Raw genomic sequence first — 25,670 nt, 5'->3', positions numbered from 1 at the left:
AGCTTTTCATTGGTAAGCCAGAAGGAAAAAAATCCTCACTAATCTTCTCTACTAGGAAATGCCAGATTTTTATCTCTTTAGCATAAAAATAGTCATCTGACAACACATAAAAGTGAATTTTATACATGTTAGAACTGTCACTGGTGTAAGAGATGCAAACTATCATTTTAATCTTAAAAGCTTTGTGGAGGCAGAATAATAGTCGTCTCTTAACTGCCCTTAAAAGGCTGTGTTTTGCTCATTTTTAACATTGGAAAACTTGATGCAGTTTTGATGACACTGAACCCTGCTATGGGATAAAATAATCAAGATTCCAAAAGAAGACATCGTTGTTGGATTTTTTTCTATGTTGCCCAAAGTACACCAGAGTATTCTTTAGTATATTAATTCTGTTCAAAGACATGAAATGTTATTCTTAAATATGAGCAAGAAATGGGTGTAGAAGTCATAAGGTGGAGAAGAAATTCTGTATGTGCAAGATAGAAACTGAAATAATGTATTTACTCACTAACGGTGTTGATTAAAAGTATCTGAATCTGTACATGAGACTGGTTAATCATTTACTGAAAACTGTTATGACCTTGATGAGGTGCTTGTACAGCAAACATATCAAATTACATTTTGAATTTAGTATTTTCTTTTGTAATAAATGACTTTGTAGTGGAAACTGAACTAATTTGTTTCGGTCTTCCCATTCTTCAAAACCTTAGAGAACTGGTAGGCATTTGACTGGTCTCTGGATAAAAGTAGTGAATTTTCCTGTTTCTTCAGGTCCAAATTGGCCAATTTTGAGCAGTTACTCAGTTAGATGTGAGTATAATTACTGGGGCAAATTACTGTCCAGAGCAGTTTTGTGTCACCACTGGCAGCCACAGACAGACCCACGAGGAAAAGTTAAGAAAGGGCAAAATGTCTGAACACTTTCAGATGCATGAGTTTGTTTAATAAACCTGCATGGATCTGTATTCCCAATCCCTGTTTCCCCTTAAGGTGGGGTAAACTTCTCCCATCCCTGGTGTCTTTTGGCAAGTGAGATAAATCCTGCCCTTATTTGCAGGAAGGGTCCCTGCTGTCGTACATTGCTGAAAGGTTTGAAGAGAAAGTTACTTGAATTCTCAGGTTTGTTATTCAGTGTTTTTGAACCTCTTCAAGCTTGATGTATGAAACACTGTGTCAGTGTTATTTTTATGAGGATTATGTCATATTATAGAAGTTTAGATCTAAATTGTAAAATTCATAATAATGTTGCATTTAATCCTGAGCTTCTTTTGAGACTGAGCATTGTCTCCCTGTTAATAGATTTAGCTGAAAACTATGGAATTAGCCTGATTATTCCTTTCCCCTCCAACCTCTTCTGAATTCCTTTATTTAAAAAAAAATACACAATAATAATTTTGATCTCATTTTTGTGGTATTATTTGCAGTTTTGTGTTTTCATATAGATGTAGGGTGGTTGTAAGGGCTCCAAAGAAGCTGAGCTCTTCTGGCTTTGCTAAGTAATCATTGTTCTCTGTATTCTGGTGGTGCTGAGATACTCAAAAGTTTCTAAGAAATGATGGGGTCATTAAGATTTTCGTGGTGGGTGTTTAATAAATCTGGCTCTGGTGATGCATGTGGTTTGATGGGGTATAAAGGCTGCTCTAACTTAAATATTGAAAGAATGGAATAGAAAGGTTACAGGTTGTATCTGGAAAAATGTTGAAGGGAAGAAAAGTGGGAAAACATGAAGCAGTCAGAATAAAATGATGTTGGTTGTTAAAGGTGAAGGAGAAGAAAGTGCTTTGATTTTTTTCTGGGTGAAACTTTACAAGCAGATTTTGTTTTGGGTTTTTTTTTGAGACTGAAGCAGCTCTCAAAGACGGTGCCTTGGTTACTGTAAAAGGGGGAAAGGTGCTGTTTGCTGAAGGTAATGTCAGAATGGATGTGCACAGTGGAACTCAGGCAGTTCATCCCAGTCCAAAATCCAAGTGCCTTGTAGAGCTACAGCTTGAGCAGGGAGGCAGTGGATGCTGCACCTCAGCCTTCTCCAGTTTCAATGTGTGAGGCCGCCTTGCTCAGGGCTGCAGGGACTGGGGGAGCCCTGCCCTGCCTGGGGCACAGAACGGGTTGGCCAAAACTTCTTTGGCTTTTGAGCCTCCTTAAGGAGGTACAGCTGACCTAAAGTGCTGCAGTGCTTGGCAATAATACCAAATAAATGCAGCTGCTGGCTGATGATAGGTTAGGATTGGATAATCTGTGTAGAGGTATGTTTTTTTCAGAATTAGATAAAAAAAACCAAACCCAAGCCAAAACTACTTACCATCCATCCTAGCATGTAATGGCCTTCAGGAATATGAAGTTTCATTTTGAATAAAAACTTACCGGCTGGCAAGTAGATGGATGAAAGCTTTATACTGGATCATTTAAAAAAGAGATTTGTATGGGGTTTCTGTACTGAAAGTATATAATGATTATGCAATTAATTAATTATATTTGTAATAATAAATACAAATGTGTAATTTTATTTTTCTTTTTTTCCAGCTCCAGTTGTTAACCGATACAACAGAAGAGTATCAGGTATGGTTTCTTTTTAAGAATTCAAAGTATCTGAAATAGTTTTGAAATGTGTATCTGACTAAAGGAAGTACATTAAATATTACCTTTCTCTTATTGCCTTATGTCTCATAATTCTGGCATTTTTGTTTGAAATAATGAGAATTGTTTCTTAATTCACTGTAGACGCCAATGGTCAGCGCATTTAGATATGCAGCTGATATTTATAGTAGTTGAATTAGTGGCTGTTCACTTGTTCTAGAGACACAGATTATACTTGTTTGTTTGTTTGTTTCCTGTCTCAACCAATATAAAATGCTTGAATGAGAAACTAACTCCCAAAAAATTCCTTTGCAAGTTGATTTTGAAGAGTATCACATGAGCAAAATGTTATATGTTGATGAGAAGATATTGCATTATTTTTTCATTTGAGGGACAATGTGACTTGCTTTGCATGTGGTACTTTTTTTTGTCTTCAGATATTTTACTAACATTTAGCTGGTCTAGAAAGTTTTAATTCTGCTTTAACAAATATCTTTAAAATGCCAATGTATTCAGTGTTTTCTCTCTAGTTTTGAGTTCAAGTCTACTCATTTTGTAATTCATGTGGATGATCTGACATGTTTTTGGGTATGTTAGTTATGGTGGGGCATTGTTGATAATACATTTATTTATTTATATACCACATATATATGAGATTAATATGTGTTTATGTGCAAAATGTCCTTATACCCATGCAGTTCATTTGCTTTCCTACTGGTTGCTTGGATATTATTAAATATAATTGTTTATTTATGCTACTACAAACAAATAACTGAGTATAATGAGAATTTCATAACTCTTAAAGATTGACAGTGCTCTAGTTTTGAGATATGATTACATGAGAAATCTAGGCAGGACAGAATTTTATCTTGGATGGTGGAGTTTGATGCTCTGATAGTAAATATTGAGAGTCATGTATTGTAGAGTATTTGGAGAGGCCTAAGACACTTTCTCTGCTAATTAAACTAGTCCATCCTGGATCCTGCTGATGGAGAAAAATCTTAGAAATGAGGAGTGAAAAAATCTCAGATTTAAATTTAAATAAATACTGAGCTATTCCCAAAGTTAAAAAATTAAGCCTTAATCAGAAAGTGTTTGTAATCTTTTTGACTTTTTGAATCTTTTTGAAATGCAGTGTTGGTGCTCACACAGTACTGAGCTGCTCTTAGTTCAAAAACAATTCTCTCATTTAGGGGGTCTAAAGGTTAATGTGAACAACTAAAAAGCAAATGTAAAATTCAATTGCTAACTTGTGCAATTAGATTAAAGAGGGCTTTAGTTGCTTAATAATGCTCCTGCTTCAGGAAGAGCTAGAAATATTCAGAGTTTACAGTTCATATTAGAATTGTCATGGAGACAAACAATAACAGAATATGTGTATATTACTGCTATGTTAAATACTTTCCAGAATATAAAAAGATCAATTTTCTCTCTGTATACACTGTATAGGTCATGATCAGTGTGGGATTTGTTAAAATGCAAAGGCAATGCAAACACCATCCATATGCACACAAAGAGCTGCAGTTTTCCTTCTCTTGGCAGGAAAAGCAGAGAAAGTGCTGGTTTGGGGTGGGGGTTGTTTGCTGGGGTGGTTTATTCCACTCCATATCTGCTGTTTCTCTCAAGAACTGCATAGGAATGAGGCTGAGTACTGAGCTCAGGCCCTACCATCATAGGCAGCCACATTTTACAATCCCTTGCAGAAAATCAGTGGCTGACTTGCTGGATTTGCTGCTCTGGATTTGGTTTGACTTGTGTTTGATGTATTAGGTTTTCAGCAAGTTTTCATTCTGCAATTTTTGTAAGGTAGGTTTTGTCTTTATAAATGAAAAAATAACAGCAAACACCAAACCAGTGTTGCCTTACAGATTACTCAGCATAGTAGCTAAATGTTTCTGCATTTAACTTATAAAGTAAAGCAGAACAAACCATAGAAAGGCTGGCACACAATTCTTCTTTGTAATTGCATTTTGTGGTCTTCTCTTCAGAAGAGCTTTCTGCTAGTCCATGTTGAACCTTGTCAATCCAACAATATTTCTGTGTTTCCAGTGCAGTGTGTGTTTGTAAGGGGAATGAAGAGCAGAGCTCAGTTGCTTGCTGTTATCAACATTTGCATGCACAAAATCATAGATTTACAGAGCATTTAAAAGCTAACATGGGATGTATTGAGGTAAATTTAAGCAAGCATTGTTCTTTTGAAGTGTTTGGCTGCCTAGGGAATTACAGCATTGTCCTTGTTTACTAGGTCAAAAATAAAAGAAAAATATAATTTTTGATAATTTTTAGAGGAAAAGTTGATATAGTGATTGTCTACATTACATGCAGTTTATGACAGGCTAATCATTGTTCTGGTAAACCATTCAACTATAGATTTGTTCTTGGAGCCTAACAGGTGTTTATTATGCTCTCTTACACATAGTAGTCAGAGGATCTTTTTCTAGTTGCTTTATTAATTTTTCAATATTAAACTTGAAGTGTTTTCTACTGGTTGGTTCTGATTAGTTGTCTACTGATAACAGGATGATCATGATTCCCCTGATGCATTATTGAAAATTCTAGAGATACATAATCCCATAGAATAAATCTGTTCTAATGATTACTAAATTTTCATTTATGTGTTTATTTCTGGTTATGAAACATCTAAACTGCTTTGGCAAATACTACCAGTGTTGTAAATATTTAGCTGTCATTCTTTAAGACTTACTCAAAATGGACTGTGCAGGAGGGTCATCCTGGAAGAAGGGGATTTATCTAATCATGTTTATGTAATTATTTATAGAAGTGCAGAGTGGTAGTGTTCTCATGAAGAGAAACAGCCTTTTCCACAGAATGTGTGGAGGGAGAAGGAGAAATGAGAGCTTGATATTCCTCTAGAAGTTAATCTAGTGAATAGCTGGCTTGTGTGTGGCATGTTTGGCCATGTAATGTTGAGATCCATGGTGTGCACACAAACAGTTGGTCAGCTCTTATTTGTATCTGAGCTGACTTCATTAAAATAATCCTGTTTGTAAAATCGTAAGCTATTTTGGTGGTAGAAACTAAAATGGGATAAACCAGCTCACTGATTTGAAAACCTCCTAGCTCTGGGGTGCCATGGGCTGTGATGCAATTTCAGTGCTAATTACCCAGCAGAGCAGTTGTCTTGCTGCTGCTGTGAGTTAGCAGAGTCTGAGCCTTCTGCCAGGGTAACTAACCTGTGTTCCATGGATTGCTCACTGACTCAGCCTTGGATGGAGTGGCCTGAATCCCTTATGGATGCCTTCCTCCCAAGAACTGGGCTAGGAACTTTGAAATTCATACTTGCTTCATTACATTTCTTGATCTGCCTCCAAGCATAGGGGTTCCTGACAAAATTATGTTGGTCACTTCATTTTCTGTCATGGAAGGCTGCAGAGCCTGCCAGTATCTGTGTCCTTGGCTTGGGACAGACTACACAGTGCAGGGAGGTGGCAGAAATCAGTGATACCTCCTTTCTCAGTTATATCAAAGCTGTTTCAATGCTAGAGGAAGAGAGCATTGATATTTGTCCCACTGTAAGAACTGGTACATAACACTGAGGAGAATTCTGCTCCTGGCAGGATATGAATGAAAAGTTAATTGTGTTTTTGGAAGGGAGAGTGTGACGCCCGCTAGTCTCTCTTGAGCATAGTTTCTCCTCTTTTAGTTTTAGCATATTTCAGAAAAGTGAAGTTTTTTGATAGATTTCTCTATTGCCATTTCTAGACACTTTTGATTAATTCCACAGAACACACACTCTCCAGCAGACTTGCAGATTTCTTCTTGGGATAGGATAATCTGACGAAATGACACCCATACTATACATGTGTTATAAAAAGTTTTCATCTTTTTTCTGCAATTATTTCAGTTTATCTGAGTGACCTGGTGTAATAATCTCTCTTTTGCATGTGCCTGTACTCCTTCCTGAGCCTTTCTTTGGCCTCATTGGAATGAAATTAGAATTTTCACATTCAACAACTGTAAGCAGAATAATTGAGCTATATGATCAAGGGAAGCAATATATAATAGTTATTTCCTTAATAGTAACACAGCTGTCAAGATCTGTGCCTGTTTTCATATTAATATAAAAAAGAATCAAATTAACAAGACTTGCCTCAGTTGGTCCTTTTGGTGGGACAGCTTTCAGCAGAGACTCAGTGGAGTGAGAAAGATCAAATTCTGGGTGCTAAACCCCTGAGATGGGGCTGCTGAATAAAGGTTTCATGTGTAGAGGTTAATTTTGTGGAAATGTTCCTGAATCCTGTTTTCCTGTGTGTAACAAACATGAGCATTATGTGGAACCCTGACAGTTGCCAATTGTCAGTGTCCCCAGCAGATGCTGGGTTCAGAATCAGTATTTTCCATGTTTCTCTTGTCTCTAGCTATCTGATGTGACGCTATGGCATGGTGTGGTGGAGTTTTTTTTTGTTTGTGTTGGTTTTTTTTGTTGGTTGGTGGGTTTTTTTTGTGGTTTTTTTTTTTTTTTTTATTAAATAATGTATAAATCAATATTCCCTGTCAGTTTTTGGCTTTTTCTTTTCTCATCACATCAGCTTCTATAAGAGGCCTTCACTATTGGCTCTTCTGGCTCACTGATTCTTCTCTATTTTGATGGTGGTGGGGACTCCTTACCCTGAACTCTTCATTAGTCTGGCTCCTGCCAAAATGAGCAATCATCTCATAATGCACATATGTTGCTAAAGTCTGATATTCCTCTGTGCTTTTGAGTGCAATGCAGCATTTTCTTCACACCCTGGCAAGTTGAGATGTCAGGATATGATAATATTACACATAGTAAATTCCTATTAGTAGCTTCTAGTGCTTTAAAATGACAGCTTTAACAAAAATCATTTTCTAATAAAGCTGTTCTGTTAATTATTGCCACACAGCATGTTAGTATTTGGTAAGAAAGACCGTTTTGGGACCCTGTTAAATTAGGACATCTAAATGGCAGCAGTGAAGCAAGAGGCAATGCTTCTCTTGGGAGGTTGTTTTGAGTATTTCTCTTGCAGAATACTCTCTACTACTTCAGTGATAAAAATCTCAGCACTTGAAATCATCAAGGGAGGAAGACTGAGTGATGACTGACTTTCTCTGTGCTGTTCTCTTCTCTGTGTATTTATCTGATTATCAGAGGTTGACTTGAAAATCATGATCTGGTTTCTTCTCTTGAAGCTATTTAATTAATTTCTATATTGATTATTCACCATCTTACAACACTGATAGCATAATAACTTCTGCTGATAGATTTTCAGGCAGGTGATAAATGATAAGAGATTTCAAAAATCCACATTTTTATAAAAGGCACAGTTTTCCTGTATCAACAACCTGAAGCTTCTGTAGATTTTTGCTAGCCCTAATGGTTGCAAAACCAGTATCATAACTACAGTGAAAAGAATTAATTTTAAAAAATGTTGATATGAGCAAAAGCCAAGCATGTGGGATGACAGATGAAAGTGGTGATAAATTGTGTGGGTGCTCTCCTGTAAGAAAGTGTCTGAATCATTATTCGTTAAACAAAAAAAGCTTGTTTTCTCTGTTTGCAATATTGGGACTTATTTAAAAATTCCTGGCATGTGATTGACGTTCAGTGAATAATAAAATGCTTATTTTTGGAAATTAATAGTCATGACTTCACAATTACTTGGATTTCACAGTGTTGTGAACAATTCTGCAGGATTTTTTTGGTGACACAAAGAGAAATACAGCACTGGGAGCATCTGTACTTAAAATTTAAGTCAGTGCAATTCCTGGTCAGAACAAATCTGATCCAGTCTGCTTAATGCACATAAGTGCTACAATGGAGTAGAATGAATTAATCCTTCATCTTTTTTATTTATGCTTTCTTAATAATAGTTCATGGCCAGAGCGTAACATAAGAATTAGAACTTGTTTGTCCAAAGTCAAATGTTTTAACTGAAATTAGCCCTTAGCAGTTGGGAGCATAAGTTTAGCTATGTGCATTTTTAGCAAGTAATGCAGTATGGATCAGTGTTCCAAAAGTATTCAGGTAGCAAAAGGTGCAAGTGATTAACTTCCATTAATTGTTTTACATTAAAGGTCTTTATCAAGCCTGCATAAATGTTGGTCCATATCTTTGTATACATAAATACTTTTGAAAATATCAGCCTTCAGCTGATGATTGAAATAAAATTTAGTTCTCCCTTTGATAGGTTGGAACTAAACTTTTCTCTTTTGTGTGATAGAGAATTTTTTGTTTGTTTTTGTTCTTTGAACTCAGGATGGTTTTTAACATGGGAATTAAAGCCCAGATGAAAATATTCCACCATGGTTTGTTGGTCAAACACACAAATCTCAAAATGCCTGTCACAATACAGGCTAAAACAGAGAATTTTATACTTGGCGCAAAACCTGGTGCTGTGATGTATCTTTAGAGTGACCTCAGAGTCAGATGTGATTTCCATTTTTCTTGTGAATATATAAGGCTGCACTTCATCCCTGTTTTAATATAAAGTTTTAGACAGAGTCAGAGATGTTATGCTCCTATATTGATTAATACCCTCAATCAACTTTAGGTTGCTGTAATTTCAGTTTAAATGTGGAATAGGTCAAATAGTCCATCCATGGAGAAAAGTTTAAACAGACTTGATTTAAATTTGAAAGGATGTACTTTCATGAACTCTAGCTGGAAATTTTTAACACCAGAACACCTTGCTGAGTCTGTGTGTAGCCCAAATTAACACAAAACGTTATAGGAATACCAAAAAACTCAGTGTAAGGAATATAATGGCATTATGAAAGCCCAGTTCAGGAAATATTAAAGGTATCTGAGGAGCTGCTGTGAGCCCTCATTTGTAGAGAGACTTGAGTCAGGGCTTGACTTTGGGAGGTGCCTTGTGTGTGGGTACTTGGCTGCCTGAAGCACTTACCTGATTTGGTGTGTTTTTCCCGTGTCTCCAAAATTTGTTAGAGGAAAGACCCCAATTTTCTTAAGCTCTCTAATGTTCTCTGATGGAAAAACACAAAACTGGTCAGCAAGAAGGCACACAAGTTCCAGCTGATGAAGTTATATCCAATATTAGTATTTTGCTGGACCACTTCAAGTGTGTATTTTGTGTATTTCCTGCAAACACAATTCATTTATTCAGTGAGATGCTAAATCCAGAGTTGGCTGATCCTGGAGATGAATGAGTGAAGAAGTCACACCTTTGCCATGGCTGGTGCTCACCAGGGCACTGGAATTGCTCAGCAGCCCCACAGGAATGGGGGGAGCTGCCAGGATTTTCTTCAAGGGCTCCAACAGTAACTTCCCACATTTCCTGCTTTTCCAGTGTGCCAGGAAATGAAGCAGCAGTTTCCAAGCACAGGGAATTGGGGGCTTCCACGTCATTCCTCTGCACACAATCCTTTTGTGTCAAGCCATGCTAATTTTTCATTGTTCCTGGTTTGCTACAGGTAAATAGGTGTTAGTTGTTCTATTCAGGATAATGTGGTTTTTAACATATTTGGACATTCTTTAGAAATCTTTGAAAATCATATCATATAATTGATTTCAGAAGTGCCTTTTAACATTTTGGCATGCTTTGGTTCTCTGTCACAAGAGATGTCAGAAAGAAGTAGCTGAATGAAATTTTAAGGCAGAAAGTGCTTTACTGCACTTTTCTCAAGATGATTTTAAAATACTATTTGCCTTCTTGCAGGTTTAGCAGTTCATATGGCAGAATTGCACTTATAAAACAAAAAAAAATGCCTTGATCTGTAAACTGAAAGAAAATTTCTTATTTCTGTACTAGAAAACCACTTTTCCTGTTTTATTCCCCAACTAAATTCTCCTTTCTAGCTGCAGTTTGCAACTAAAAGCCTGTAAGCTACATTCCTTTTTTGGGGAGGGGGGGAAGGTGTATATTTGAGCCATTTCTTGGAACTTGTGGTGTTCTGATGTAAACTGAAGGGAAAGTGAACATTCTCTGTGCTGTTTTTAACTCAGAGAAAGTATCACTGTTTCAGGCACATGAGCATTATTGGTGCTGAATTCCTGGTTCTATCTGCCTTGCTTACGTAACACATTTGGAAATGTGTTAAAATTTATGTGATGGGCTAAACCAGGATCATTAAAGCAGAAGGCTTTCTTCTACAATTGTGAATCTGTGTGCTCTGAAATAGTAGTAGCATCATGTTTTCCAGGAGACCTTTTTTATGGCTGACTATCTCATCAGTAAGGCTCTCTTAGAAGGCTTGAACAAGGTCAGCAGCATGTTTATCCATTGCAGTCTTCTGATTTCTTGACTTGCAAGAATAAAGCTTGCTCCATTTGAATTTCCCAGGCTTCACCAGATGGAATAATGTATAACTCCAAAATAACCTGCTTCCATTCTATTTAAATGTAGTAAAGGGAATTGGAAACAGAAGTAGCAAATTGTAAATTACTGTTTTAAGATTGAAAGGGCAGTATTTTGCTTTTGGTAGTTACTGTCAGTGTCAGAGCTGTTTACTCCAATGCGCATCCACATGGAAAACCTTCTTATTTTTGTTAGTCCTCTACCATGATGGAAGTATTTTTGTTGTTTTAATTTTCATGCAGACTTATCACTTACTGCAAGTCCCAGTGTCTGATGGGATGCTGGGCTCTCTTCTTGTGAGCTGAGAAATGGAAGCCCCAAGTGCAGGAGTCCCAGGTGTGGTTTAGTCAGCAGATGATTCTGTGGAATCAGGCAGGAGAGACCTGCGGAGTGTTTATTTTATCACCAGAGTGCTTTCATCATAAGTCCTCTGGAAACTGTAAATTTTCAATTACCAAAAATTATAGGCTAGGATTTATAGCCTCATGGGTTTGTCATTATTCTCCTGCAGCATGTGTCTTCAGTGAGGTGAGAGAATATAACCCTCCAATGTGTGAGCACGCAGAGTGGAAGGAAAAGCTAAAACATTTGGCATAACTCATACGTAAGAGCATTAAGTAAAAGTTGTGCCTTGATACAACTAAACAGGCAACTATATGAAGTAAATACAATGATAAACAGCTGTTGGTTTAGTTGAAAAAAAAAAAAAGAAAAAAAGGCAAATGTCATGTTCATTTGGTTATGCCAGAGAGGTAGGAGAAGTGCTTAGGAGAATTCTCTCTCTAGTCCTACATTGGCACAAGTATTTCATTTTAATTGCTCCTGAGTAGGAGGAGTATTTAAATCAAGATATATAAGCTGAGGATTGTCTTCTGAAGTTTTGTTGCAGTTCAGTAAGACCCCCAACAAGTTGCCTCTTAGGATGATAGGGAAAGTCTTTTCCTCCCAGATCCCTGGAGCAGGTTGCTGGGTGCTCTGAAGCCTTTGGTCTGTGGTTTGTCTGGTGCTGTGTCCCTGAATCACTTGAGCTGGGGCTGGTTTCCAGGCCAAATCCTGCAGGCTGCAGAAGGAGTTAAACAAAACAAAAAACCAACCCTGAACAAAGCCTACCTAGGAGTAATAGTTAAGTAGGAACACATTGTATCTTGTTAAAAGTGCTTTATGCTTGTCTTTAAAATCTAGTTGAAGCAGTATTGTCTGCTTGTAATGCTTTCATTATATGTGTGTAAAGATATGAATCTAAAAGAGACTGTGATTATTTACTTTCCGTTTATTATTCTACTTCTTTCATCATCAAAGTTCTCGTTTGCCCCTAGGGAAATGTAATTTTAAATACTTTGCCAAATCTTGCTGTAGTAGAAGAAAAAAAATATTTTAATGGCTATTCTGCTGTAAGGCATTGTCTCAGTTGTTTTACTGTACATATGATGATAAAACCTTTTAAAGAAACACTTAAATCAGATCTTTATTAATCTGTATGAATGTAATAAGAATATGTGAAAACTGCATTATTCAGAATACATAAAGCAAATGCACTTATGGAAATAGTTGTCAGCCAATTGTCATAATTGTAAAGGGCTTATTATGTTAGGCTTATTACTTAGGCATCTTGGGAGAAAAGGTGTCTGTGCATGTAAAGTTGGATTTCCTGCAAAGAAAAAAAGCCATTATCATAAAAGGTGGAATTTATAATTGATTGTGCAGTCTGTGCTGAACTTGTTACTGAGGAGTAGTATGAGGTGGGAGTGTGTGACAATGTCACAAGCCGTTGTCACCGGAAGTGTCGCATTTCTCTCTTGATGGAAAGAGAACAAGCTGGAGAAGTCTGATTTAGATAATGCTATTGGGAAGTACATAATCGTGGTGAGGAAATGGTTATCAGAGATTTCTAAAAGCAAGGTTAGCAGCAAGCACTGTAATGAATCATGCACTTCTCTTGGTAAAAGTGGTTATCCAACTGTGAACTAGAGTGGGATTTCTCCGAGCTCCACCTTGGACCTCAGTTTTGCTGCTCTGTTAAATTAAATTAATGGCCCTTGAGGAACACAGGTGATGTCCACATCAGAGCTGGGCATTTTCAGGTGACTTTGGGTAGAGCCAGGTGAACGCTTCAACCTGTTGTGAATGAGTGGCTTTCTGCATGTCTAGGTGAAACAGTGCAGGGTTTTAGGGTTTTACAGGCTCCATCAGTGTCTCATGGGCTTCTTTTCCTGACACAGTGATCTTTGCAGCTTCCCAGCATGAGCAGCCTGTGGGACCAAGTGTGGAGTGTGCCTGAACCTGGAATCCTGACTGGACAAAGCTGGTTTGGCACAGCTGTGCTGAGTCTGAGTGCCTTTGGAGTTAATCTGTAACACACAAGAACTCTGCCTGTGAAGAACCTACTTGATTTACTTTCCTTTTAACTTTAAATGACATTTGAAGCTGTTACAAGAACTGAAAATCCATTCTTTTCCTTTCCCCCTGAAATGAATCATTTCTAAATATTTCTCCACTGAAAAAACTTTGACACTTGATTTGACATATATGGTCATGCAAGTGGTTGCATGTTTGAATATTCTGCTTTGGTATTTGACTAAGGGTTGATGGGGTGGTTTTTGCTCAGGTCCTGGTTAATTGCAAATCATGTCTCAGTTATACCTCTGTGAGAATTAAGAGTGAAGTCAGGAGGTGGTATTCTTGTGGGCTATCCTGCATCTGGAGATTGCCATGTGGCACATGAAGTGACAGACCCGTCTTTTAAGACCCAAGATCTGAGTTTTGGGCTGATGCAATAACGTTGGTTTTAACAAAAAATTTACCCTTGATTTCAGTCAGTTCTCACTAGTGAATTAAAGGCTGAAGTGGCTGATTTTCCTGAACACGTTAACTGTTCTTTGGGTTTCAGTGTTGCTTTTCTTTCCAACTGTCATAAATGTGAAAATGGCTCAGGTGGTGCAAATGGTTGCAGGTTCTGTTTCCCACTTGCTGGATCGAGGTACGAATCTGTCGTCTGCTTTGACATGGTGAGATCTTTCACTTGAGAAACAAAGTGCAATTTCTAAACCAAAAAGTTCTGAGCTAACCAGCAACAGAAGTGAGAGGAAACTTGGAGTTGTTTTCCAAGTGTGGAAAATCACATTTAGCTGTGCCAGCAAAGACCTGTAAGTGCTGTTCAAGCTTCCTAATTCATCTGAGTGCACGGTTTTGAAGTGCAGCTCAGCTGTCAGAGGGAATGACAAGCCACTGGCAGTGGTCATCTTTCCAGCTGGCATGGTGCTCCCAGAACAGCCTATGCATCTGTCCTTGAGAGACAGACTCAAAAAATGCTTGAAGCTTTGACAAACTCAAATGCAAAGAGCGCTGCCTTAAACAGAGTTTAAAATTACTCATCTGAATAAATAACTGGAAAAGTGGTTCTACATGTACTGCTCTGAGTGGATTTTTAGTAATGGGTCTGATAGGATCAATTGGAGATGATGCACCCTAACAAGTAAGGAAGAGTGAATAGGATTTCACTCTGCAGGTGGGATCCAGAATTGAAAAGAGAGCATGACAGGGCATCTATTTGCTACTTGTTTCAGTAGCAATAGAAATATTAATAATGCATTCACCTTACATAAAACATAGAACTTAAATTTCCTTCTTTTGTGTGTGTGTGAAGGTGTTCAGGTATCAGCCTCTTGGCTGTTATTTTGCAAAAAGCAGAGATCTCTCAGGGACAGGAATGGTGTGCATTTCTCTTGGAGGCTGTATTAACTTGCCAGAGCTAAAAGCTCAACTGTTATTTTGCATACAGATTTCTATAGAGTTCAAGGACTTTGATCTTGACAAAACACTTATTTTGCAGAACAATATTATCTTGAGAGTGATTAAAACTTGCATAAACGAAGGTGGTGTTTGTACTGGCAAACTTGTCTTGCTGCTTCTGCCTCTCTCCCCACCCCTGCTTCCCCCTCACCCATCCACTGCTGATGTCATTGCTGCAGCTCCACAGATCCCGGCTGCTTTCAGATGCTGTCACCTGCATAACAAAGCAGCCATGGAGCTCTATCATTTCTGAGCCTTCAGAAGTGTTAACAGATGTTCTTGAAAGCCAAAGAAGGTGCAGCATGAGAGCTGCTGCAGAAGCTAAGAGAGACTAAATGTAGATGGTAGGATAAAAGCCTGAATTTCTTTTTATCTCAAAGCTTCATAAAATTGAAAACTGTTTTTTTAATGTTCCAAAGCTATTTGAACTATGTATGGGTGGATTTGGAAGGAAGCTTGGTCTGCATGGTGTGAGCTGATAGAGCTGTAGATGTGTCACACTGCTGTGCAACTTCCACTGATGGATTCTTGCTTAGCACTTGCTCAAGGGCAGAGTTGTGCTGAAAATCTCAACTAGGCAAGGTGTGATTTCAGAAGTCACTTCAAATTATATGGAGATACTGGTGAGCTTTAGGTTGCACATTCAGAAAACCTCTTCCCCTGTGGATGCTGGAGCAGGTTGGCAGAGAGATGTGCCATCTTTGCCTCAGGAGGTTTCCAGGTCAGCCCCAAAGTAGCCCAGAATTCCAAATAGCTCCTCTTGGACGGGTGGGCTGGACTGGATGATCTTCAGAGAGAGATCCCTTCCAACTGCCTTTAAAACAGCACTTTTCAGGAGAATCTTGTGAGAACAAGCTTGCTTCAGAGTGTGTTTTGTTGGGACACTTTAATAGTTAATATGTGAATTCAGTCACCTATCAAATAATGGGTCAAGGCTGTTTTCACTCTGTCATGATGAAAGATCAGGTATTTTTTCATTAGGACTGGCTGTACTGTAATGCACAAATGAATAACCTTCAGGAGTCCTGAAATTCCCTGGATTTCTGACAGGGGTTGGCAGAGTTTAGGGTAGTTATGGAGGTCCCTTACAGCCAGAAGAATAGCAAAGCAGCACAGATAACATGAAACATTTTGCAGGTAAGACTGACACACAGGTCATATGTTGAACAGTACATATTTCCCCGAGTGATTTACCAATTAACAATAGTGGAAAGAAAAATTGGTCATACTGCACCATAAAACATGGGGTGGGTTTGATGTAATGCTGCTTTTTCTTTTCATTAGTCATTGTTTTAAAGTATTTGGAAAATACTGTTGGTTGTTAGGAGTGGGCTGAAAAGCTTTCTGTTGGCTTTCCAGAGTATCACAATGTTAATTAAGCTTGAGAATTTTGTGTCTCTCCCCCTTTTAAAGTATACCACAACAGAAATGTTACATTAAATGTTGCAGCTCTGCCTGCAAATAAATAGAGTCTGTCAATCAGAGCTGCCCAAGGTTGGAGTCAAAACATCTGGCCTGCTCTTCTGCATGGAAAAAGAAATCCCAGCAGGAGGTTGAAGAATGGGAAATATAATGGGAAGGCATTCGATGTGACAGCATGGGAAGAAGTGGTATTTTGCCATTTTCTGATTGTATTTCTGTGGTGCCCATTCATGGGCATTACAGAAGAGATTTCCATATGTAAGGGAAGGGCACTAAGTCCTAGTCTGTGTTCTTGGTGGGCTTTGGGACCTGTTTTCACCCTTAATGGGTAAGATGAAGTAGGGGAAACCTACATTTACAAACCATAACCAAAGCCATTTCATACTGAAATTACAGATGACTGTGTTGCTTTGATGTGTGTTTTGAGATAAGGTTTTGCTCTGATGCTCTAGTTTTAGCTGTGGCAATAAAACTTGTTTTCCCAAGGAAATCTTAAAGAAAATTTCCTGAATTTTCTGAAGCATTCTTAGAAATAGCTTCCCTGCAGCTGAGGTAGGAACAAAATCAAATTTGCAACTTAATATTAAAATTTGAATGATAGAATGGTCTAGTTGTACAGTGATCTCTGAATTCATAGAGAATTGGACTCCAGTTTGGAGTTCTGTGATTCACTGGTTATAAAAAACGAAGAGTTAATTATCTTCAGTTTCACCATACTGTTGAATCCACGGAGCCTTTCTTCTTAGTAACTGTTCCTTATTTGAAAATCCTAAGCTTTCACAATAGACTTTGATCTTTGCTGTAAAATGGAAGGAGGAGGAAGCTTTCACACCAAAATGCTAATAATGTTCTCTTTGTTAGTGCCTTTGTATTGCATATTAAGTGGATCAGCCTATCAGTCCAAGTTCTGCAGCTTTGTGGGCATCCACCTTCCTATAAACCAGCCATCCTTGGACTCTGGCATGGACTGTACTTCTTTTTCAGCTGGGGAAGAATTCTGTTTATCCTTTGTCAAGTGTCTGCCCTAAGTGTGGGTGGCTCTGTTAAGCTAAAAGCATGTGTGTGGTAGGTGCACTGTCAATAAACTGTTTCTGTATTGTTAAATGGATTTATTGTATGAGCAATACTTACTCCCTAAATGCCTGATGATTATATGATTACATTTTTACTTTGTGGTTTGGGAAGTGGAATGCTTGTTGTTGTATTTGAGTCTCCTTGTTCTCTCCAGGAAAAAAATGAATTAAAAACCAATTTCCTAGAAAAGACTTGTATCTTTTATTTAGGGAGAAAAAATACTAAATAAAAAAAATCAAGACACACAAAACTAAATAAATCTTTCCTAGTAAATTGTGCTAGAGTTTTGCATTTTTATTGTCCTACTGAGTGCACAATGACAGGGTCAATAGATGTGTGCATTTTCAAATTATTTACAAGTTGCTGAATTCTAGACATTCTGGATTTTTATTTATACTTTCTTACTCCATTCAGCAGTTAGATGTCATTGCAGTGAGCTTCTGGGCATTCTGCCAAGTCTTCACTATTGTCAGGATGCTGGATAAAGTACAAAGGAAAATGCTTGTCTATGTTTCCTTGTAAAATTTTATAAGTAATATATAACCTCAGAAGTGAGACCACCCTTATGAAGGTAAGAGCACAGCTCGATGAAAACAGGGCTGTCAGTACAGGTGGTTACAATGTGCAGATCCCTTCCACATGCAAGAACTGTAAACATCCATGAATTCATAAGAAAATCTGAGCTAGAACTGTGAGCTTTTGGTGGCCAAAGTGTCTGTGTTTAGTGTTGTAAGACTGTGTGTAAATGCTGAGATAACTGTAGATAAGCCTTTTCTGAAGAATTAAAACTGAACAAAAAGGGTTTGAAATTTCAGCAGCTCTGCATTATTGCATGTCTTTCAGCTGATCCTGTAGGGATAATGACATGTTTGGCAGAGCCTTGTCCTGGTGCTCTGTAGTGTGCACTTTTCCACAACTGTTCTCATCCTTTAAAAAAAAAAAACAAAACACTGTAAATTTTAGAGTTGTTTTTGTATCATCAGTTGACATTAATTTGGTTAAAATGTAGTAAGATAGAGAAACGTGTGGGGGATGGGACTAAATGCTATTTTTCCCTAGACTGTACTATGGTGAAGCTGATGGTTAATTTCTCAGATTAATTTCTGTGAAAACATGATTTCTCTGTATCAAAAAAACCTCCCAAAATATAGATACTCACTTGCAAATCAGAGTTGAGGTGGAGTGAGTGCCTCATCCTTCCCTGTGCTCCTTTCTCAGTGTTTTGCTCTGTACATGGCACTGCAAAGAACAAAGCAGTGGAGCAGCAGTATTTTTCTCCTGCATTTTAGAGAAGATGCTTGTAAATGAATCTGAATGGAGGTTGTTAAGCTTTGATACCAGTTGAAAGGAAATCTGTGTCCATGCTTGAGTACTTGCTAGGCAAGATTATTTAGTAAGTCACAGAATTTTTACATGAGAGTCTGAGCACAGCCATGCTGTGCCTGCTCAGAGAGCAGACAGAGTTTGAGCCTCTGACATTATAATGACAAAATGAAAAGTGATTTTGTTTTTCCTGTAGGAAGATAGAAGAAACGTACTTAAACTGATTTGTTTGCTGTTCTCATGTAATTACTTCCTTTTACTTATCTCCTCTCTCTTTTTCTTCCAAGTTTGTGCTGAAGCTTTCAATCCAGATGAGGAGGAGGAAGACACAGAACAAAGGGTAAGAGTGGGGGAATCACTGCATGCATGGGTCTCTCTGCAGACTCACAGGCAGATGTACATTGACTTTTCTTACCACTTGTGCTTTTCCTGCTGAGCGTGGTGTGGTGGCACTGGCAAAGTGACATTGCTTTGAAATTCAGAGCCACTTTGTCTCATGGACTTTTTTAGTCACTACAGCTTTAGTACAATTTTACTTCAAAGGATTTGAGAGCTGTGCTTAACTCTACCATCTTTAAAATTTTTGCTATTTTCCTTTCTTAATTCTCTTAAAGGCTTGTTGAGGCAATTCCTAGATCATCAATGCTGTTAAGAAGAATTAGTTAAGCTTTACCACAGCTGTTTCTTCATGGGTGCTTAAAATTCCTCACATGCTTTTTACTGTCTTTCTTGTCAGAGCAGTTCTGCCTGGGTAGGAGAAATGCTTGGTTGAAATATTTTAAGTCTGTGGACACCTGTTTTTTCTCTTGTTCTTGAAAGTTGGGAATTTCTAGGAATTGCAAATCCAGATACTGTAATGGTATTTCTTCAGAGGTGGGTTTGTGTGAGCAAATCTTGTAGCCTGTTTGGGAATCATTGTTTTCTCCCTGGACTTCTGGTGTTCCTTTCCAGATTCCATTGCAAAGGATGCTTACACTTCTGCAATGAAGATTTAAGTCTAATATAATTTCTCTTAAAAAAGAAGAGATACTTAATAAATATACTTTGTAAATAATTTTTATGTGCTATAAAAAGAAAAAAAAACCTACTGTGAGTGTGTCGGATTATTCAAATATTTGTAAACTTGGACACATTTGTTCCATCAAAGGTCTTAGTTTTCTTGGCTGATGATTCAATATTTTGTTTTCTTTTAAAACAAGGATCTGTGACCTTTTTAACTATGGAAAGAACTTTTTAGAAATGCCTACTGGTATAACTGGTTTTTGGAATCCTTGTTATTCCAGAAATAAGAAATGTTAATGTGGTGCATGTCAGGTAATTAATTTTTTAATAAATTTTCATTATTAGCCCCTAACAAGCACATATATAAACATTTTTGTGATACAATGAGTATTGATTCCTTTAACCTGATGCTTATAAATAGAAGGAAGTAACAAAATATCTCAAACAACAAAGCTTTTATTTAAGTAATTTTGTTAGGAAAAAGCCATGCTTATTCAATATTGGATGGATGTCTCATATAGGATATAAACTGCCTGTGTGCCAACCGTAGTTACACTGGGACTAACATAGCCAGAGTTCAGGAAGAAAACTGTTCCCTTCTTCCCCTGTTTGATATGTTCAACCTTTGACTGTGGCTGTGTTAGAAGAAAAGGGAATGGAATGGAAAAAGGCATCCTCTTCTTTCTTGTCTTTTTCGCTGTTATTTTTCATATGTTAATTGTCAATATAGTATTTTTCTTACATGTCTTTCATTCTGTCTTGCATTGTATGTTTATATATAAATACTGTTTATGCAAACAAAAAGGACTGTATACTTTTGACACTTAAATTGTGCTCTGCTTTTTCATGCTGAAGGTTTAGTCTGTAATCATATTTCTTTGTTGTCATGACTGTTCTGTTCTACTTTGTTTTAAAGGTAGTTCATCCAAAAACTGATGAACAGCGATGCAGACTGCAGGAAGCATGTAAAGATATCCTGCTCTTCAAAAACCTAGATCAGGTAATAGCATTTTAAGGAAATCTTAAATGGAGTTTATTTTTTGTTATGTACAGTTAATATGATCTAAAAGTCCAGACACAGTTTTTAAAGACAAGAAAACAGAATTCTGTTTAAAAGATAAGGAATATTTTCAGTGTAGTGGTGCCAAGAGATGCTGCAGTGATAATTCCCAACTTCAGGAGTGCAGTAAATATTTCAAGTGTATCAGCAGCATGAATATTGGCTTGTGTGTTGATGAAGAGTATTTTTAGAAACTCAGCTGTGATCTACATCTTCAGCTTTGAACATCTGGTCATTGAAAATGCAGTGAAAGTATATTGTTATGGGCTTGGGAATAGCAAAGATGGTAAAGCAGGTCAGCATCAAGGCAAGGCATTTATATGGTGTCATCTTTCTTGGCTTTCACAGTTTCCCTGGCTGTGCTGCTTGCAAAAAAAGGAAGTTTAGTCATGGTTCAACAGGGAAACCCAGCTGGAGCCTGCTGTGCAGATCAGCTTTATCCCATTTTCTGTCTGGGCTCCACTTCTGTACCTGTCCTGTCTCATCTGGGGCTAGAATTGCAGCTGCTGTAAGAGAACAGGCTATCCAGGAAAATGAGTCTGTGGAGAGTCTTGTTCAGTACAGTCCTGATCATGAGTGGGGCTCTTTGATGATGATAGTACAGATTAATTAATAGATATAGGTGAATAGAATAGATCATGGTGCCATTTCTATGAAATGAATGAAATAAATGTACTGTTGATATGAATTGATGTGTGTCCATTGCAGTGAAGCCGTGTCAGATTATACCAAAGGTAGGTGTGTGCTTTGGCAGTGAAATGTGAAAATTGAGACATTTGGACATATATTTGAGATAATGGCTCTTCTATGTCTGTGTCTGGTTGTCTGCATTACTGAACTTATATTAATAAGCTGGAAAGGAGTGAACTGCTAGTGGAAATCAACTTGTAATATGAGTGTTGCTTGTATTTTTGTACAGTAAAGTGTACAAAAGTTCCAGTTCACTATCCAGACCAAATGAAATGAGCTCACCCTTGTCCAGCAGTGTCAGACTTTAAGTTGACCTTCTGTCCAACTTTAAGGATTTTCTATAAATCCATTTCCCACAGAGCAGTAACACTAAGGTGTGTTTTCTGATAGTTGATTTTTTTCCTCCCACTCCTGCTTGTTTTTTAGGAGCAGCTGTCTCAGGTCCTTGATGCCATGTTTGAGAGGAAGGTGAAACCTCAGGAACATGTGATTGACCAAGGGGATGATGGAGATAACTTCTATGTCGTTGAGCGGTAAGCAGCTGTGCCTGTGAAATGTAGAGGATGGGGTTTTTTTCAGTTTCTTAGAAATGGCAAGTAATGTTTACTACAGGACATTTTATGAAGGAAAATTATTTGTTCAGTTTAGGTTTTGTGCCTATCATCATAAGCACAGCTTAAAACCAGCCATATTACATGTTGTCTCTAGACCAGGTTAAATTTTTTTTTGAAGGAAGGAGGGGGAAAAGCAGCAAAGTAGCTCTGTGGTAAGGGGTAGGGGTAGGACATTATTTTTATGACTGGCTTCAGAGAGAGTTGGGGGTGCTCTGCCTCTGTTGGTTGTGATTTGTATTTGCAGAGTTTAAGGTGCCATTTTGGAATTTCTTCCATCAAGCAAATTCACATCATAATTTTGGGGATCACATATATGTGTAACAGGCATATAATACATACCTGTGTGCATGGACATTTTGAGTATCTTTTACCCTTTTGGAAAATAATCTGGCTGATATTACTTTGAATAACCATATCCAAAGAGTAATTAAGAACATGGATTTATTTCCTTCTGCAAAACTGTAATGTTAAGCAGAATATTATGGAGTGATTTATAAATGTCTGTTAGAACATGATCTTAGCAAACTGCTTTTTTGGTGCACTGTTATCTTTTTATCACTGAAATAATGGCACCATTAATATTGTATGAAATGCTTTCAGAGCAGTTCTTCGAGACAGGTTGTTGCCTTTTGAATTGCAAAAGAATTTCTAGGTTAGAAATTGTTTGTTTGAAATGCTTTTTGTTCATTTTAAGGACATTCCCTTTCTGGTTAGTGAAATTACAAAACATAGGGCTGCATCAAACGTATTCCAGACATTCCCTGTCCTTTGCTATCCCACCCCAGTAGCTAAACCAGTGCCCTATTTCTGCACTCTGTTGTCTTCCTCAACTGCTCTCCCTCCATCCAGTCCCATGTCTTTGGCTAGGCAGGCTGAGTTCCTTCTCTTGCCACATTCAGCAGAGAGATGAGGCTGTTACAGATAAGAGCAAGGTCCTGCAGATCAGAGCTTGTGGGAGCAGAGCCACCAGCCCTGCAGAGATGAGATCTGTGCACAGCAGTGGTTCCTGATTTTGAGGAACCTTAAACTCGGTTTGGGAGCCTCTCAGAAATGTTAGATACCATCAGCTTATCTTGATTTGTTTCTGTGCAAGGCTCTTACCCTGTTGGTTATTAAAAGCTCTCTGCTATGAGTTTTAACCTAAAATGAAGAAGTGAAATGGAACCTTAACTTAGGCACTCAGGTAAATGCTTTTATGGTCTCTGTTCTACTGATGCAGTGATACTCCACAACAGGCTTTTTCTGTCCATAGATAATTGTATTGGAAGTTTTCAGGCTTTTAGGTTTTTGTTCTGTTTTGTTCCCAAGTTAAGAGTATGTGACAAAAAGGTTGTACAGTGAAGGAGCATAAATTGGTGTTGTCCAGTGACACCATGGCAGCCTTTGCTGTGAGCAGTAACTCACAGCAACTCTTTTGCTGGCTTTTGGTCATTAGGAATAACTGCTGCAGGAAGGAATTTTTAGTCCTTTCTCCCTTTCCAGTCTTCCTACATCTCCTCCATGCTTAATTTTTCATGCAAAAGAATAGCAGAGTCCTGGTCCTTATGGAAAACCACAATGTTTCCACTGTGTGCAAGTGCAAGTTCGGAGGACTCCAGCTCTTCCATGATTAGGCATGTCTTGTTACTCCCAAGTAATTAATGCCTGAATATTCCTGAGAATTAGTTTCTTTCTGTCTAAATGAGCAGTGACTTTGTGTTCTGACACAGGCCTTTATTTCCTAAATCCTTCTGCTTGCAGTACTTCCTCACCAGGTGTCTGAGTGTCTTTCACCATGCACGGAGGGGCAGCAGGCAGGGGAGGCACAGCCTGAGGGTGCAGCAGGAGTTCAGTGCTCTGTGCAAGGAGGGGAGAGCTCAGAGGGATTTATTTATTGCATGGCTGAACATGGGACACTCATTGCTGCTGAGGAGGCACCTGCAGGGCAGGGTCTGTGCTGATTGAGCACTCATCGCTCAGGAGGGGCAGCCTCTGCTGCCTCGTGGCACACACTGATCCGCAATCTTGCTGAGCTGCCCTCTTCCTCTTTTTCTGCCTGAGGGTTTTATATTTTTTCATGTCAGTACTTTTCACTTGAGTCCTTGGGCTCGTAACGATTACCTTCTCAACAATTACACTTGGGCCTGTTTTTATTCTTCTTATCTTGCAGGGCTTTAGTTCATGGACACTCTCACAGCTCAGCAACAGTTTTCTCAGTAAAGCTGAGCCAAGGTCACCCAGTGTTGCATCACCAGATTAGTCCTTGGGCCAAAGACAGCTGAATGCTTGACTGAAGGTTGTTACATTGCTACAGTCATTTGGAAATAAATGGCACTAGTAAGTTACTTTCAGGCCGAAGGATGGAAGTTGTTGCTGCTTTTGCTTAAGGTGTTCACATCTGGCTCTTCCAGATCAAAAAAAACCAACTCTGAAGATTGTTGCCTCTGGTGCCTCTCAGAGTCATTAAATAGATATCAGACATTACAGGAATTAGTGACACTTCCCATCAATAGTAATCCTTCTCTGGTTTACTTTTAGTATGCTGCTGGTTTCTTACTCTCTTAGGTGTGAGTAAGCAGCAGAGTATAAGGTATCTGGTAGGGTTGTTGTGCAGTCTTATGTGCCTTCCTTCCTGACCTAGTACCATTTCTGGTCATTCATTTTCTTTTTTACTTATGTGCCTAGTGATGTTATGGGATATATAATACCATTTTTGGTATTTTATAATACCAGTTACCATTTCCTGTTCAGAGATCTTACCTAGATATCAGTGGGTTTAGAGCATCTTGGGGTATGATATACCCTGAAGCTGGAGTTGAGGCAAACCCAGAGTAGCAGGTGAGCAGTTGGATTGAGTGTGTCCCAAAGGTCCTGCAGCAATCCTGGCACTGAGAAAATGGGTGGAGATGGATCCGAGTCTCTCTAGAGGCCTCACTGGGTAACACACGTGCTGTGAAATGTCACTGTTAAAGATGTTGAAAATGCTTCTCACCTTGGCCAGAACAGCAACGTCAAAATATTGTGCAGAGGAAACCAAGTAGATCCTGCCCATGTCTATCAGGAGTGAAATGCTTTAGCAAGAGACAATTATTGTGAAAATAGTATAGATAGAAATGCTTTAGTAAGAGACAATTATTGTGAAAATAGTGTAGATAGAAGCAGCCAAGAATCAGGCAGTTGGAAAGCTCAAAAAGTTCCATCTCACACAGCAATAAAAGGACTATTTGTATAACAGCAAAAAGTTGTTCTCAAGGTTTGTACTGGGATGTTGTCTACTAAAAAGTGTTTGTTCTGTTGTTTTCCAGAGGGTTGTATGATATTGTTGTAGCAAAAGACAACCAGTCTCGCTGTGTGGGCCGCTACGATAACCACGGCAGTTTTGGGGAGCTGGCACTGATGTACAACACTCCCAGAGCTGCCACCATTGTTGCCACAACAGAAGGAGCCCTTTGGGGACTGGTAAGGAAATGAAGTTGCTCTCATATCATAATATTTTAAGCAGTACCTCAGCGTGTCCAGAGCTCCTCTTGATATGGCTCCTCTGCTCATAGGTATTTTATCAGGACCTGCTATCTCATCTCCTGGCTTGACAGGTCCATTGTGCAAATCTTTTTGGCTGACTTTCTGGAACAACTTGTCTATAAAAACTATATCACTAGTTCTATCTGTCCCTTTATAGTTTTGCTTTTACTGTAATTGGGGCTTTTGTTAGTGGGGAAGAAAAACCTCCTGGTTTTGTTTTCATCCTGCAGAGGACAGTGGAGCCATTAAAGCATCATATCTAAATTATGTTCCTTATTTTCAACTCACCTTCTTACCATTTTGTCTCTTAAGGGAATGGGAATG

The 25,670-nt window shown here is 38.3% G+C and overlaps 1 protein-coding gene across 1 annotated transcript in view; it reads left to right on the top strand.

The window, feature by feature from the left end:
- The window catches only part of PRKAR2A (protein kinase cAMP-dependent type II regulatory subunit alpha), a 57,827-nt gene that overhangs the window by 21,465 nt on the left and 10,692 nt on the right, over positions 1–25,670 (top strand). The window contains exons 2-6 of the mRNA XM_059479801.1: positions 2,521–2,556; positions 18,767–18,819; positions 20,398–20,481; positions 21,658–21,764; positions 25,130–25,283. Of these exons, the coding sequence (XP_059335784.1) occupies positions 2,521–2,556; positions 18,767–18,819; positions 20,398–20,481; positions 21,658–21,764; positions 25,130–25,283 (434 nt within the window). The remainder of the gene's footprint in view (positions 1–2,520; positions 2,557–18,766; positions 18,820–20,397; positions 20,482–21,657; positions 21,765–25,129; positions 25,284–25,670) is intronic.

This window comes from Ammospiza nelsoni, chromosome 11 (genome assembly GCF_027579445.1).
Source record: "Ammospiza nelsoni isolate bAmmNel1 chromosome 11, bAmmNel1.pri, whole genome shotgun sequence".
In the NCBI taxonomy this organism is placed as follows: Eukaryota; Metazoa; Chordata; class Aves; order Passeriformes; family Passerellidae; genus Ammospiza; species Ammospiza nelsoni.
This window is presented reverse-complemented; position numbering and strand designations above follow the sequence as displayed.